Source organism: Nicotiana attenuata, unplaced genomic scaffold, assembly GCF_001879085.1.
Source record: "Nicotiana attenuata strain UT unplaced genomic scaffold, NIATTr2, whole genome shotgun sequence".
Taxonomy (NCBI): domain Eukaryota; kingdom Viridiplantae; phylum Streptophyta; class Magnoliopsida; order Solanales; family Solanaceae; genus Nicotiana; species Nicotiana attenuata.
The window spans coordinates 38,022-54,182 of record NW_017672469.1 but is presented as its reverse complement, the minus strand read 5'-3'; the positions used below and the strand labels follow the sequence as shown (position 1 = coordinate 54,182).

The window sequence follows — 16,161 nt, the reverse complement described above, 5'->3', positions numbered from 1 at the left end:
AATTAAGCCTGCTGTTAGTCTAGAGAAGCACGTCTACTTGACTAAATTGCTCTATTTGCCTTAACTGCGTTATTTGTATTACCAGAAGCATGCTAGACTAGAATTATCTGCTTTACCTTGGTATGAAATTGATTGAATTGAGTTCTTGTTGTTTCTGTGTATTTACTTTGGGACTACGGGACGGTATCCCGGGAGCTCCCCTGTATGATTACTTTGGGACTACGGAATTGCATTCCAGGAGATCCCCCTGCACTTTTACATTGGAACTACGGGATTGCACCCGGTAGATTCCCCAGTACTGACTATTTATATTTGGGACTACGGATGTGGTATTCCGGTAGATCCCTGCGCATTTATGAGTTGGACTACGGGACTGCACCCGGGAGATCCACTGGATATTTACATTTGGGAACTACAGGACGGTATCCTGAGAGATTCCCCGATTGTCTTCTATGTTGAGCTGTATTGGTTTTTCCATGATTCTTGTTTCTGCTGCAGTTGTTGTTATTCTCTACGTCCTGTGATACTTTCACTGCTGCACTTATTTATAGTTTTCTTATCTACGTTGTTAAGTTTTTACATTCTATTTAATCTCAGTAGGGCCCTGACCTTCCTCGTCACTACCCAACCAAGGTTAGGCTTGGCACTTACTGAGTACCGCTGTGGTGTACTCATGCCCTTCCTGCGCATGTTTTTCATGTGCAGATCGAGGTAATTCGGCTCAGTCCTACCACCCTGAAACGAGGCGACAGCTATAGCGACTTCGAGGTATATCTGCCGTGTCCGCAGACCGAGGAGTCTCTTTCTATTCTTGTTGTTTAGTATTAGCCCTTCTGTATTTCAGTTCTTGTTAGACATTCTGGAGTTAGAACTATGTAGTATTTCTTATCTTGTGATTCATGAGTTTCCCGGTCTTGGATTCATGTATTAGTTTTTGAGAGATTAACGTTGTGTATGTCAGGCGCACTCTTAAACGTTGTTTATTTACTATACCTCTATTTTAACCTATTTTTCTTCCGCAAATTTGGTTTATTTTCCGCATTTAGGCTTACCTAGTCGTAGAGACTAGGTGCCGTCTCGATGGTTCACGGAGGGTGAACCGGGGTCGTGACAAGTTGGTATCAGAGCTCTAGGTTCATAGGAGTCATGAATCACAAGTCGGTTTATTAGAGTCTCGCTGATCGGTACGGAGACGTCTGTACTTATCTCCGAGAGGCTATGTAACTGTTAGGAAAATTCCGCTTCATTTGATTTCCTTGTCGTGCGAGATTTTTGATATCACAATTCTAAACTTCTGTCTTCTATTCTCTCACAGATGGTGAGGACACGTGCTACTCGAGATGATCAGGCACCCGCACCCCATACTAGAGCCGTTAGAGGTCAGGGCCGGGGTAGAGGCCGAGGACGCGCTCGTGGTGCAGCCAGAGCACCCGCGCGAGCTGCCACCGAGGTGCCACCAGCAGTACCAGCCGGAGTCTAGACACCTGATGCGTCTGCCACTACTACTCCAGCACTTCCAGGCCGGGGGAGGAGCACAGACTCCCGCCGCCCGCACTCCTGAGCAGCGAGTGCATATTGATCAGGTTCCAGAGGCTATTCTTGTACAGCCGGTAGCCCCAGCTCAGCCCGAGGAGAGGGCAGTAGCTTCAGCGGAGGAGCAGAAGAGGCTTGAGAGGTTCAAGAAGTATCAGCCTCCAACTTTTAGCGGACTAGCCTCAAAGGATGCCCTTGGATTTCTTGAGAAGTGCTACCGTATCCTCCGTACTATGGGCATATCAGGATCGAGCGGGGTTTCTTTCATTACCTTCCAGCTTCGAGGAGCCGCCTATCAGTGGTGGCGTGCTTATGAGTTAGACAGTCCGGATGAGGCAACTTCCCTGACTTGGGCTCAGTTTTCAGATATGTTCACGAGGGAGTATGTCTCCCAGAGTCTTAGGGACGTCTGGCGCGCGGAGTTTGAGCATTTTCGCCAGGGTACTATGACTATCTCGGAGTATGTTGTCCATTACACTGACTTGGCTAGACATGCACCCGCTTTGGTCTCTACGGTTCGCAAGAAGGTTCGCCGGTTTATTGAGGGGCTTATTTCCAACATCAGATCTAGCATGGCTCATGAGTTAGAGATGGATATATCTTATCAGCAGGTGGTGAGCATTGCTAGGAGGATTGAGGGTATGCATGTTAGGGACAGAGAGAAGAGGGAGGCCAAGAGGTCTCGAGAGTCGGGCCATTATTCTGGTGCTCGTGCCCCAGCTGCAGGTCGTCATGGTAGGGGTCATATGAGTTGCCCCGCTCATTCAGTTCTTCTAGCAGCCAGTGGTATTCCAGCCCCACCTAGGCCTCAGGAGCCTTATTATGCACCTCCAGTATCTAGTGCGCCTCCTGCACGGGGTGCTTCCAGTGGTCAGTCCAGCAGACCTGGCCCGAGCCAGTCACAGCCGCCACGTCCTCCCAGAGCTTGTTTTGAGTGTGGTGACACACGCCATATGGTGAGGGAATGCCCCAGACTTAGGAGGGGTGCACCTCCACAGACTTCTCTGCCACAACATGCCCCGCAGAGTTCTCAGGCTATGGTCCCAGCCCCAGTTGCCACCCCACCGGCCCAGCCAACTAGAGGTGGAGGTCAGGGTGGTAGAGGCCGCCCTCGAGGGGGAGGCCGGGCCATATACTATGCTCTTCCTTCCCGTATTGAGGTTGTCGCCTCTGATTCTGTCATCACAGGTACTATCTTGGTCTGTCACAGAGATGCATTGGTTCTATTCGATCCAGGATCCACTTATTCTTATGTGTCTTCTTATTTTGCTCCGCATTTGGGTGTATCTCGGGATTCTTTGAGTTCCCTAATTTATGTTTCTACTCCTGTGGGAGATTCTCTTGTTGTGGACCGCGTTTATCGGTCATGTTTGGTTGTTCTTGGTGGTTTTGAGACAAGAGCCAATTTATTATTGCTCAGCATGGTTGATTTTGATATTATCTTGGGCATGGACTGGTTGTCGCCCCATTATGCTATTCTTGATTGTCACGCCAAAACTGTGACACTGGCCATGCCAGGTATACCGCGTGTTGAGTGGAGGGGTGCTTTAGGTCACACTCCCAGTAGAGTTATTTCTTTCCTTAAGGCTCAGCGTATGGTTGAGAAAGGTTGTGATGCGTATCTAGCATATGTGAGAGATGCCAGTATGGATACTCCTTCTGTTGATTCAGTCCTAGTAGTACGGGATTTCCCTGATGTGTTTCCAGCTGATCTTCCGGGCATGCTGCCCGATAGAGACATTGATTTTGGCATTGATCTGTTACCGGGCACTCACCCCATTTCTATCCCTCCGTACCGTATGGCTCCTCCCGAGTTGAAGGAGTTGAAGGAGCAGTTGCAAGAATTACTTGATAAGGGTTTCATTCGGCCTAGTGTATCACCATGGGGTGCTCCTATCTTATTTGTGAAGAAGAAGGATGGTTCTATGCATATGTGTATTGATTATCGCCAGTTGAACAAGGTGACAGTGAAGAACCGTTATCCTTTGCCTCGTATTGATGACCTGTTTGATCCGCTACAGGGTGCTTGCGTGTTTTCTATGATTGACTTCCTTTCAGGCTATCATCAGTTGAATATTTGGGAGCTAGATATCCCGAAGACTGGCTTCAGGACTCGGTATGGTCATTACGAGTTCATTGTTATGTCATTTGGGCTGACTAATGCCCCAGCAGCCTTCATGCACCTGATGCACAGTGTTTTTCGGCCATATCTTGATTCCTTCGTGATTGTTTTTATTGATGACATCCTGGTATACTCCCGGAGTTAGGAGGATCATGAGCAGCACCTGAGGACAGTGCTCCAGGCCTTGAGAGAAAAGAAACTGTATGCTAAGTTCTCGAAATGTGAGTTATGGTTGGATTCCGTGGCGTTCTTGGGTCACGTGGTCTCGAGAGAGGGTATTCACGTGGATCCGAAGAAAGTAGAGGCCGTGCAGAGTTGGCCCAGACCATCCTCTGCTACAGAGATCCGCAGTTTTCTTGGCTTGGCGGGTTATTACCGTCGATTTGTTCAGAGGCTTTCATATATTGCAGCACCTATGACCAGACTGGCCCAGAAGGGTGCTCCGTTCCAGTGGACGGAAGAGTGCGAGGAGAGCTTTCAGAAGCTCAAGACAGCTTTGACTACAGCCCCAGTTTTAATATTGTCTACCGGTTCGGGATCTTATACTGTCTATTGTGATGCCTCGAGAGTTGGCATTGGAGCTGTATTGATGCAGGACGGTAGGGTGATTGCCTACGCGTCCAGATAGTTGAAGATACATTAGAAGAATTATCCTGTTCATGATCTTGAGTTAGCTGCCATTGTTCACGCCTTGAAGATCTGGCACCATTATTTGTACGGCGTGCCTTGTGAGATATATACTGATCACCGAAGTTTGCAGCATCTGTTCAAGCAGAAGGACCTTAATTTGTGTTAGAGGAGATGTCTAGAGCTACTGAAGGATTATGACATCACTATCTTGTATCACCCGGGCAAGGCCAATGTGGTGGCCGATGCTTTGAGCCACCGGGTAGAGAGTTTGGGGAGTTTGGCTTATTTGCCAGCAGCGGAGAGGCCTATGGCGATGGATGTTCAGGCCTTAGCCAGCCAGTTTGTGAGATTGGGTCTTTCGAAGCCCAGTCGGGTTCTAGTTTGCGTGGTCTCTCGGTTTTCCTTGTTTGATCGTATCCGGGAGCGTCAGTTGATGACCCTCATTTGCTTGTCCTCAAGGACAAAGTGTGGCATTGCGATGCTCGAGATGTGACTATTGGTGATGACGGAGTATTGAGGATGCAGGGTCGAGTTTGTGTACCCAATGTTGATGGGCTTCGGGAGTTGATTCTAGAGGAGGCCCATAGTTCGCGGTATTCCATTCATCCGGGTGCCGCGAAGATGTATCAAGATTTGAGGCAGCACTACTGGTGGAGGCGGATGAAGAAAGATATAGTTGGGTTTGTAGCTCGGTGCCTTAATTATCAGTAGGTGAAGTATGAGCACCAGAGACCGGGTGGATTGCTTCAGCAGATAGAGATTCCGGAGTGGAAGCGGGAGCATATCACCATGGACTTCGTATCTGGGCTCCCACGGACTTTGAGGAAGTGCCATTTGGGTTATTGTGGATCGGCTGACCAAGTCCGCGCATTTCATCCCTGTGTGTACTACATATTCTTCGGAGCAGTTGGCGGAGATTTATATCCGGGAGATTGTCCGTCTGCATGGTATTCCAGTTTCCATCATTTCAGACAGAGGTACTCAGTTCACATCGCGATTCTGGAGAGCCGTACAACAGGAGTTAGGTACTCTGGTGGAGTTGAGCACAACATTTCACCCTCAGACGGACGGACAGTCCGAGCACACTATTCAGATTCTTGAGGATATGCTCCGTGCGTGTGTGATTGAGTTTGGAGGTTCTTGGGATCAGTTCTTGCCATTGGCGGAGTTTGCCTACAACAACAGCTACCAGTCCAGTATTCAGATGGCACGGTACGAGGCCTTATATGGTAGGCGATGTAGATCTCCGCTGGGTTGGTTCGAGCCAGGTGAGGCTAGATTATTGAGCACAGACTTGGTTCAGGATGCTTTGGAGAGAGTCAAGGTGATTCAGGATAGACTCCGTACAGCCCAGTCCAGACAGAAGAGTTACGCGGACCGGAAGGTTCGTGATGTTTCCTACATGGTTGGAGAGCGGGTTCAGCTTCGGGTTTCGCCTATGAAGGGCGTTATGAGATTTGGGAAGAAGGGGAAATTGAGTCCAAGGTTTATTGGCCCTTTTGAGATATTGAGGCGTGTTTGGGAGGTTGCTTACGAGCTTGCCTTACCTCCCAGCTTGGCAGGAGTTCATCCGTTATTTCATGTCTCGATGCTCCGGAGGTATCACGGTGATCTGTCGCACGTGTTGGATTTCAGCTCAGTCCAGTTGGAAAAGGATCCATTTTATGTTGAGGAGCCAGTGGCAATATTGGACAGGCAGGTTAGGAAGCTGAGGTCAAGGAACATTGCATCAGTGAAGGTTTAGTGGCGGGGTCAGCCGGTCGAGGAGGCGACCTGGGAGACCGAGCAGGATATGCGCAGCCGGTACCCTCATCTTTTCACTACTTCAGGTATGTCTCTATGCTCGTTCGAGGACGAACGAATGTTTAAGTGTGGGAGGATGTAACGACGCGGCCGGTAATTTTTAGAATTTACGCCCCGATCCCCTATTTCTGCTTTTCCCTTGTTTATTTGTGCTATTTTTGAATTTCCGGGATATTCGGTTTTGAATTTCGGAGAGTTTTGGGACACTTAGTCCCTAAATGAGAGCTTATAAGTCTTGGAAATTTGACCGTAGTCGGAACAGTGTGAATACGGCCTCCGAATGGAAATTCGATAGTTCCGTTAGCTCCGTTAAGTGATTTCGGGCTTAGGGGCGTGTTCGGATTGTGTTTTGGAGGTCCGTAGCTAATTTAGGCTTGAAATGCCGAAAGATGGATTTTTGAAGTCTCCGTTCGATAGTGAGATTTTGATCCGGGGGTCGGAATGAAATTCCGAAAATTGGAGTAGCTCCGTAGTGTTGAATGTGACGTGTGTGCAAAATTTCAGGTCATCCGGGCGAGATTTGATAGACTTTTTGATCAAAAGTGTATTTTGGAAAATTTGGAATTCTTAGGCTTGAATCCATGGTTAATTTGAGGTTTCGATGTTGTTTTAGGTGTTTTAAGGATTGGTACAAGTTTGGACAGTGGTATTAGACTTGTTGGTGCCTTTGGTTGAGGTCCCGGGGGCCTCAGGATAATTTCGGTTGGTTGACGGGGAGTTTGAGGAATGTGTGCAGCTGCTGAACCTTGCTGCTTCTGGTATTTCCGCACCTGCGGTTAGGGGACCGCATGTGCGATGCCGCACATGCGGAAAGGGAGACGCAGAAGCGGATTATTGAGGAATTGTCAGGAACCGCAGATGCGGTTGTGGGAACGCACCTGTGAAGCCGCAGGTTCGGAAAGCTGAGCGCAGGTGTGATTTTTGGTCCCTTAAGTGAAGAACCGCAGAAGCGGTTATGTGGCCGCATATGCGGTACCGCAGAAGCGGTTATTGGGTCGCAGATGCGAGAATGCCTGGACAGAAAATATAAATTGTGCCCTTCGCGAATTTTGAGCTATTTCACCATTTTTATCTCGGCTTTGGAGCTTTTTGGGCGATTTGAAAGAAGGATTTCAAGGGGACTTCATTGAGGTAAGGAATTTGGACTTAAAACTCGTTCCTATGCTATTATTTCACGGACTAGAGCTAGAAATTTTGGAAATTAAGGGTGAAAATTTGGGGAAACTAGGGCTTAGTATTGGAGACCTTTGATTGAAGAATTGATGGACCATTTGAGGTCCAATTTTGGTAATCTTGGTATGCATGAACTCGTGAGAGTGTGAGGATTCTAGAAATATAAATTTTACCTGATTCTGAGACGTGGGCTCTGGGGGCATTTTGGTCATTTTACCTAATTTCGCATATTAGCTTAGAACTTAATTGTAGAATCAGTTACTTGAAGTGTTATTTACATTATGAAATTGAATTGAATAGATTTTGGCCATTTGGAGTCGGATACTCGTGGCAAGAACGTGATTTCGGGTTGACAATTGAGCCGGTTCGAGGTAAGTGGCTTGTCTAACCTTGTGTGGGGGACCTTTCCCCTTAGGATTGATATTGTGATAATTGAAATTCCTTGTACGTGAGGTGACGAGCGCGTACTTGTGCTAGTTGTTTGAAATCCGGTTCCTTTCATAAAAAAATAGCCTTGAATTGTGTTCTTTTTTTTTCTTGCTTACACTATTTGGGAATTAAGCCTGCTATTAGTCTAGAGAAGCACGTCTACTTGACTAAATTGCTCTATTTGCCTTAAATGCCTTATTTTTATTACGTGAAGCATGCTAGACTAGAATTATCTACTTTACCTTAGAATGAAATTGATTGAATTGAGTTCTTGTTGCTTTTGTGTATTTACTTTGGGACTACGGGACGGTATCCCGGGAGCTCCCCTGTATGTTTACTTTGGGACTACGGAATTGCATTCGGGGAGATCCCCTTGCACTTTTACATTGGAACTACGGGATTGCACCCGGTAGATACCCTAGTACTGAGTATTTATATTTGGGATTACGGATGTTGTATTTCGGTAGATCCCCACGCATTTATGAGTTGGACTATGGGATTGCACCTGGGAGATCCACTGGATATTTACATTTGGGAACTACAGGACGGTATCCTGGGAGATTCCCCGACTGTCTTCTGTGTTGAGCTGTATTGGTTTTTCCATGATTCTTGTTTCTGTTTCAGTTGTTGTTATTCTCTACGTCCTGTGATACTTTCACTGCTGCATTTATTTATACTGTTCTTATCTACGCTGTTAAGTTTTTACATTCTATTTAATCTCAGTAGGCCCCTGACCTTCCTCGTCACTACCCAACCGAGGTTAGGCTTGGCACTTACTGAGTACCGCTGTGGTGTACTCATGCCCTTCCTGCGCATGTTTTTCATGTGCAGATCCAGGTACTTCAACTCAGTCCTACCACCCCTGAGGCGAGGCGAGTACTATAGCGACTTCGAGGTATATCTGCCGCGTCCGCAGACCGAGGAGTCTCTTTCAATTCTTGCTGTTTAGTATTAGCTCTTCTGTATTTCAGTTCTTGTTAGACATTCTGGAGTTAGAACTATGTAGTATTTCTTAGCTTGTGATTCATGGGTTTCCGGGTCTTGGATTCATGTATTAGTTTTTGAGAGATTAACGTTGTGTATGTCAGGCGGCACTCTTAAACGTTGTTTATTTACTCTACCTCTCTTTTAACCTATTTTTCTTCCGCAAATTTGGTTTATTTTCCGCGTTTTAGGCTTACCTAGTCGTAGAGACTAGGTGCCGTCACGATGGTTCAGGGAGGGTAAACCGGGGTCGTGACAGTTGATGATGTTGTCTCTAGTGAAAATGCAGTGAAGGAATCTGGTGATAAAGTGGTGGAACAGTCTGGTGCATAGGTGATGGAAGAATTGGGTGAAAAGTCTGTGATGTCTGATGAAAAAGGGAAGAATGTTCGCAAGTCTGTTAAAAGAAAAGCTGATGCTGATGAGGAACCTGGTTCCTCTAAGAAGGCAAACGTTGATGATCCCTAGAGTGCTGGGAAAAAGAAATTGAGGAATCAAAAAGTGTTATAGGGCCGCACATTTGCCCCTCACATTTTGGAGGAGGCTGGAATGCGACAGTTGGTTGAAATTTGTGAGTTTCAACAGTGGACACATTTGTTCACAAGTGATGCTCCAAAAGTGTATGAGGAGGAAGTACAAAGTTTCTATGCCGACTTCTTCAAAGTTGAGGATGATCACATTTGCGTACTGGTGAATGGAGTTGATATGGTAATGGACTCTGCCTTGTTGGGGTTTATTCTGGGTGTGCCTGCTGAAGGATTGTCTACTGTTCACGAAACTTGTTCTCAAAACTTCAGAAATGCTATCCTGAAGGACAGAGCAGTTCATCAAGGGGAACGGGTATAGAAGAAGGCTCTCCCTCCAGTGTACCAATTGCTATTTGAGATGGTGAACAAGGTCTTGCTCCCTCGTGCTGAGAGAAGATCCATTACTTCTCGTGCAGACCTGTTCCTCATAGAAGCACTGGACAACTACACTACCACTAATTTGCCTGGAATCATGATAGAGCACATGCAGAAAGTTGTATATTTCAAAGATGGTATTCATGGGCTGCATTATGGGTTCCTTATCACCTAGGTTTTTGAGTACTTAAAGGTTCCTCTAGTACAAGCTAAAGTGGGAACTAAGAAGCAAACTTTCTCCAAGTCCACCCTCGAAGAATGTGAGTGCATTGATAGGGCTGGAGGAGTTGGAAGCACTTCTACCATTTCTCAGTTGATCAACGCTCAGAATAATGCCACTGCTGAGATAAGGCAGTTGAAAGCAAGGAATGCTATTCTTGAGAGTCACTTGAGTCAGCTTTAGGAGGCACCTGGTTGCACTATCTCTCAATGTGAAGAGGTTGCCCGTCTGACCAAGGAGAATGCTGAGCTCAAGAAACAGGTGGAGGACCTGAAAGAGAGACTGCTCAATGAGCAAATGTCGCCGAATGCTCGAATGTATCTAGTCCTCCAAGCCTTTGCCTCTGCCTCTAAGCCCTCTCCTTCCAGTGCTCCCTAGACAGTGTCCCCTCAGTGTCAAGTATTAAGTGTTGGTCTCTTATGATTAGTTTCTAATGATGTGTGTGGTATTTCTTTTTGTTGTTCTGAATTGTGGATGGTTGTTAGCAACATTGACTCTGCTCCCTGTTTTAAAATCCAAATTGTTTAATAGAAGCTTTTCCCTTTTTGCTGTCTATGCCTTGCTTTTATGCTCTATTTTTAGTCATGTTGTGTGCACGTAAGTGGCATGAGTTAACTCAACGGTAGACTTTTTTTTTTGCTTAAAAGCCTATTACTGATCTTTTTATGATGCCAAAAGAAAGAAAGATAATTCAGGGGGAATAGGATGAGAAATAGATTCAGGGGAATAGAGGAAATGCCAATGCCATTCTGGTTCTTAGGGGGAGCTTGAATTATAAGTTTGTCATCATAAAAAGGGGAAAATTGATAGGTTATATATGTATCCCTGTTATGGATTCATGATCTAACAAACTTACTGTTAAGAACCAGATAAGGAACCTGATACATATCCTCAAAGAACTTAAAGATCAACAAGTCTCCAGTTGCGACATAGTTCAACTCTTCAGAGTCAAAGGAACAACAGAGGGAACAGATCGATATCAGTTCCTGAGGAAACTGCACAAGTCAACTGCCCCAGTTGTAAAGTTGCTGCCTGCACACGCTACAATACAGAAATAGTGCAGCAGCCAACTTTATGGAAAATGCCTTTTACCTAACTTGCTTACATCATTCTAAGTGATGTCACAAATGTATTATTAACATCAAGGAAGGTAAAAACAAATCGCTTGAACACTTAGAGAATTTACTCAAGCACACTCACTGTGATTGATCATCGAGCAAACGATTCTCAAGTGCATCAAGAACAAAGAACAACACTGCTACGGACCAGTTCCCCATATCAAGTTATTGTATGTCCTTAGTTGAGTTGCAACTTTGTAAAAGCTCTTACTTGTAATTCCTACTAGCTTACTAAGAAGCATTGTGTAAGAAATCCTTTGTAAATCATAAACCCTTGTGTTTGTGTCTTGGCTAGAGTTAGTCGAGTTGTAAAGTCTTTGTAATAGAGTTATTACAAAGTGGCTTGTAATAGAGTGTTACAAGTTAGTGAGGGATTAAGAGGTTAATTCCTAGGTTACATAAGTTGTAATCTAAAGTTGCTCAGTAGTGAAGTTGAAATCCTACAAGGGTAGGTCGTGGTTTTTAATCCCGTTGAGCTGGGAATTTTCCACGTAAATTCCTCTATGTTCACTTTCTTACTGCAGTGTGCGTGCGTTCTGTGGAAACTAATAGAGAACCTAATTTTATATATAGTTTGGTGGACCCTTAAATTCTATCAACTTGATTAACCATGGCTTCATTAATTACTTCCACACACAATGGAGCTTTAATAGCAAACGACAAATCATGGAGCCAGCTTGCAAATCCCGAATCTTGCAATTATGCGTAGAAGAATATAGCTAGTTTGATCCTCATTATGATGAGAGATATATCCAACTGATGCACTGTCAATACACAACTAATTAGAAAATACAAATTTCATTTTTGCATATATAATGCTGGCGATCATTTCTATCATTTATTAACATGTTAAAAAGATAATGTATTTGCAAATCTAACCAATCGTATCAGGAATGCTTTCAAAATACGTACTACTTTATAGTAATAGTTGATTAAAAAACTGTAACATGTGATGCGTATGGTTGAGAAATCTTTGCTTGACTCACAAAAATTTCATTTAAAGATTGCCAAAGAGGGAAAAAAGAAAACAAATCGTTACTCAGTAGTAGTGCTATATATAACACCCCACCATGCACACACGGTTTAGGATAAAGGCATTAAAAGCTAAAGAAAATTCTTCTGTCTGATATGGCTGCCACTACTAGAGATGCTTTGGGTGATGAAGAAACCCAATTCTCCTCTATACCAAAGCAAGTGTCCGGCCCTTCTTTTCCCAATTCCCAAGTCTGAACATCTTGTCTTCTTGTTTTTTCTATCTCTTTCTTTTGTCCTTATAATAATCTACTATTGTATACTCCATTTTTGCAGGATTGATGAAGAAAACAAGAAGAAAGCTCCTCTTACACTGTCGCAAAGGCTGGGATTGCCTGACTTCTTTTCTCCGGATGTCAGTATATATATTTTATCTTTAGCTCAACCTTTCCAAAGATTACTAAAATGAAAATGTAATACTATATGTGCATAGCTCTAATAACACTTAAATATCTTGATTCATGAATCATAAGTTTCATAGACGTGAATTTCACAATCTCCACTAACTCAGAGATGTCTTGTACTCCCTCTATCTCATTTTAAGTGTGGTTTTAGCCTATGTTACTCCGACTCTCCGAAAATGTCGCCGGATACGTGTCGGATCCTCCAAAAGTAGTGTATTTTCGGAGGATCCGACACGGGTGCATCAGCATTTTGGAGAGTCCCCGCAACATAAGTTTTAGCTCTTTTCATGTTCACTAATTAAAAAAAAAAATAATACAAGATATAGTTTACTAAGTTATCCCTATTAAATGCTATATGCCTTTTGAGAATGGAGCAGCACCAAAAAAAAAAAAAAAAACATCATTAATATTAAGGGTATAGTTGAAAACAATTAACAAATTTAACCTTGAATTTCTAAGAAGTAATAATTATTTTGGGACAGTTTCTTTGAGTTAAAGCAACAATTAAAATGGGATGGAGGGAGTAGTAATAAGTGCTAAATTTAGAATTTATGTCTTACCATAGATGAAGTAGCTAGAGTTTAACTCTGCGTACCTATGGAGAAGTTAAACGTGACAATGGTATATCCAGTAGTATATTTTATTAACAGTTTAATTGCTTTTTATCTTTTTAAATTGATTATAGGTATGGCGAGCATCAGTGGGAGAGCTTCTGGGCACGGCAGTTCTAGTTTTCATGTTGGACACTATAGTTATTTCTACCCTCGAAAGTGATGTTAAAATGCCAAATTTAATCATGTCAATTCTCGCTGCAATTACGATCACAATTCTACTCCTTGCCGTGTTCCCGGTGTCCGGAGGCCATCTCAATCCGGTCATCTCCTGCTCCGCCGCACTTGTCGGAATTATCTCAATGTCAAGAGCCATAATTTACATTGTGGCACAGTGTATCGGCGCGGCTTTAGGTGCACTAGCGCTCAAAGCAGTGGTCAGCAGTAGTATTGAACAAACTTTCTCACTTGGTGGTTGCACTCTCACAGTAATATCATCAGGCCCAAATGGCCCAATTACTGTGGGCATAGAGACGGCCCAAGCCTTTCGGCTAGAGATCTTTTGCACATTTGTATTTTTATTTGCTTCAGTTTGGATGGCCTATGATCATCGTCAAGCCAAGTCACTAGGGCTTGTCACTGTCATGTCCATCATTGGGCTCGTGTTAGGCCTACTTGTGTTCATCTCGACCACGGTCACTGGAAAAAAAGGGTATGCCGGAGCCGGGATGAATCCAGCGAGGTGTTTCGGAGCAGCTCTTGTTAGAGGAGGCCATCTCTGGTATGGACATTGGATATTTTGGGTTGGGCCTGCAATTGCATGTTGGGCCTTCTATTTGTACACTAAGATCATCCCGCTACAGCATTTCCATGCAGATGGTTACAAACATGATTTCTTTGGCGTCATCAAGGCTTTGTTTGGATCAGACACTTGATTTTCATGTTTATGAGAATAGAAGTATTCTTGCGCGGAAGTGCTCAATATCGCCTATGATTATAAATTGTGTAAAGAAACAAAGTAATAAGTTGAAGAAAAAAGGAAGAGAAAGTTGAGATATTTAGTGATTCTTGCTTCTTCATTTAGTTCGAGGTATATTTGTCACAATATATATTAGCTTGCTCAGAATACTCAGATACATTGTTGTTATCTAAACTTTCTTAATATCATATTCAATGATGAGATTAAATAGAGCATACGACTCCATATAAATCTTGATGACTATAATGCTTAAATCATAAAATTAAATAAGAATAGAAACCTGGAAAGTGATTCAAATGTAAGTCATAAACTATATACAAACTTCATATAGTCCTCCTCTCACTGAATGAAAGAACAAACAGTATGAATGTTGTTACACCACAAAGAAGTTCCCAAAGCAGCATTGCTCATCTGCATCAGAGTGAATAATTGAGCAGAAATCTGTAAAAGTAATAAGTTTAAACTCCCTCCATCCCATATTACTTGTCCACATTACTAAGAATATCTGTCCTAAATTACTTCCTCCATTCACTTTTAGTTGTCAAGTATTCTGAAAATAAATTTTCATTTTTACTTGTCACTTGTCGCATATCAAGAGAAAAATAATTTATATTTCCTCTTTTGTCCTTATCATAATTACTCATTCCAAATCATTATTCAAATCCATAAAAACTATACACCAATTAAAATGAGTATTATTGAGGCAGCTAAGTAGTGAGCACGTGACAATTATGTGCGTTAGTTAGTTAGACGGTTAAAAAGGAATATCTAATTATTGTTAGAAGGTTGTTAGATAAGTAATGAGTGTTAGTTAGATAGTTAGTAGATGTTTTAGTTTTTGTATAAATAGGTGTATATTGTACAGATTTCTCTTAGTCAAAAATTGAGAAGTAGTTGATTCTCTCTCACTCGTCTCCTTTCTCTATTAATTTTCCTCCATTACTGAAGCTCGGAACTCAGCTTGCATGGTTGTGTATCTCAGTTTTGTTCATGGTATCAGAGCAGAGAGGCCATTAATATGGACCTAAGCTCATCGATCTCAACTTAATTTTCGCAATCCACTTTAATTATGTAGTTTATCTTCATTTCTGCAATTCTAGGGCACAAATTGAAGAAATCATACAATGGCGACTGTTGATAGTACGTCGCAATAAAATCTAAGTCACAATCATCCTCTATTTCTACATTCAACAGACAATTCAGGAGATGATCTAAGTCACGCTCATCCTCTATTTCTACATTCAACAGACAATTCAAGAGCTGTCTTAATCTCACTGCAATTGACAGGATCAGAAAATTACTCTGTATAGAGCAGGGCAATGCGTATCGCGATATTACGTCGCAACAAAATAGGATTCATTGAAGGCTCCTGTAAGAAGGAAGATTACGGTACAAATTTGACAGGTCTGCGAAAGAGATGCAACGCGATTGTTCTCTCGTGGTGTATCGAGTGATTTGTTGAGTGGAATCGTATATTCTTCAAAGGCATATGCTATTTGGAAGGATTTGAAGGAGAGATTTGATAAGGTCAATGGCTTTAGAATCCTCAAGTTACATAGAGTTATAGCCAGTGCAAATCAAGGAACAAGCCCAATTGCAACTGATTTCTTGCATGAACTTTGGGCTGAATTTGATTGTGTGGCATCCGCTCCTGGTTGTAATTGTCTAGAGTCAAGTGAATATGAGGTTTTTATGCATAGGCAGAAGCTATTAAAGTTCCTCCTGGGACTCAATGAGGCATATGAATAGGCACATGAGCAGATGATGATGATGGATCCACTCCCAACTATGAATAAAGCCTACTCTATGCTGATGGAAAGAGAAAGCCAAAGAAGTATGGCAAATTCAATGGTTCCTGGTGACAATGCTGAGATGACAACCCTGTTAACTACAAAAGGATTCAATACTCAGAAGCCTAAGAAGAATTATTGTCTGTACTGTGATTATTGCAAAATGAAAGGGCATACTAGAGAAGGATGCTACAGCTTGATTGGTTACCTTGATGACTTAAAGTTCCAAAAGAAATTTGGAGGCAATACAGCTCACAATGCAATGGCAGGGGAATCCGAGCCACAGGCTGTAGCAGGAAGAAGAGTGAACCTGGATGCTTTCAAGGTTCCTCAAATTCCTCATTTCACTGCAGAACAGTACAACTAGATACTAAGGTTGCTCAATAAGGAGAATATGCCAAAAGCTTCAGCTAATACGGCAGGTAGTATTAATTCTATCTTTGTTGATGATAATAATCATGAGCGGATTATATACACTGGGGCTACAAATC

General features: G+C 43.2%; 1 protein-coding gene across 2 annotated transcripts; it reads left to right on the top strand.

Moving 5' to 3' along the window:
• The first annotated feature begins 11,845 nt into the window (after window positions 1-11,845).
• On the top strand, window positions 11,846-14,068 carry LOC109213336 (probable aquaporin TIP4-3). Of its 2 annotated transcripts, none has more exons than XM_019377123.1 (3): window positions 11,846-12,138; window positions 12,223-12,301; window positions 13,036-14,068. In XM_019377123.1, exons 1-3 carry the CDS (start codon window positions 12,062-12,064, stop codon window positions 13,834-13,836), a joined length of 957 nt encoding a protein of 318 aa, XP_019232668.1. In that variant the 5' UTR covers window positions 11,846-12,061; the 3' UTR covers window positions 13,837-14,068. The 2 variants fall into 2 exon arrangements, with proteins under 2 accessions (XP_019232668.1, XP_019232669.1); XM_019377124.1 differs by having other exon boundaries at window positions 11,847-12,104.
• Window positions 14,069-16,161: the final 2,093 nt, after the last annotated feature.

Coding starts and splice junctions, on each gene's coding strand:
- LOC109213336 (XM_019377123.1), top strand. CDS start 12,062: ATGCTTTGGGTGATGAAGAAACCCAATTCTCCTCTATACCAAAGCAAG. Junction 12,139..12,222: donor CTTCTTTTCCCAATTCCCAA/GTCTGAACATCT, acceptor CCATTTTTGCAG/GATTGATGAAGAAAACAAGA. Junction 12,302..13,035: donor CTGACTTCTTTTCTCCGGAT/GTCAGTATATAT, acceptor AATTGATTATAG/GTATGGCGAGCATCAGTGGG.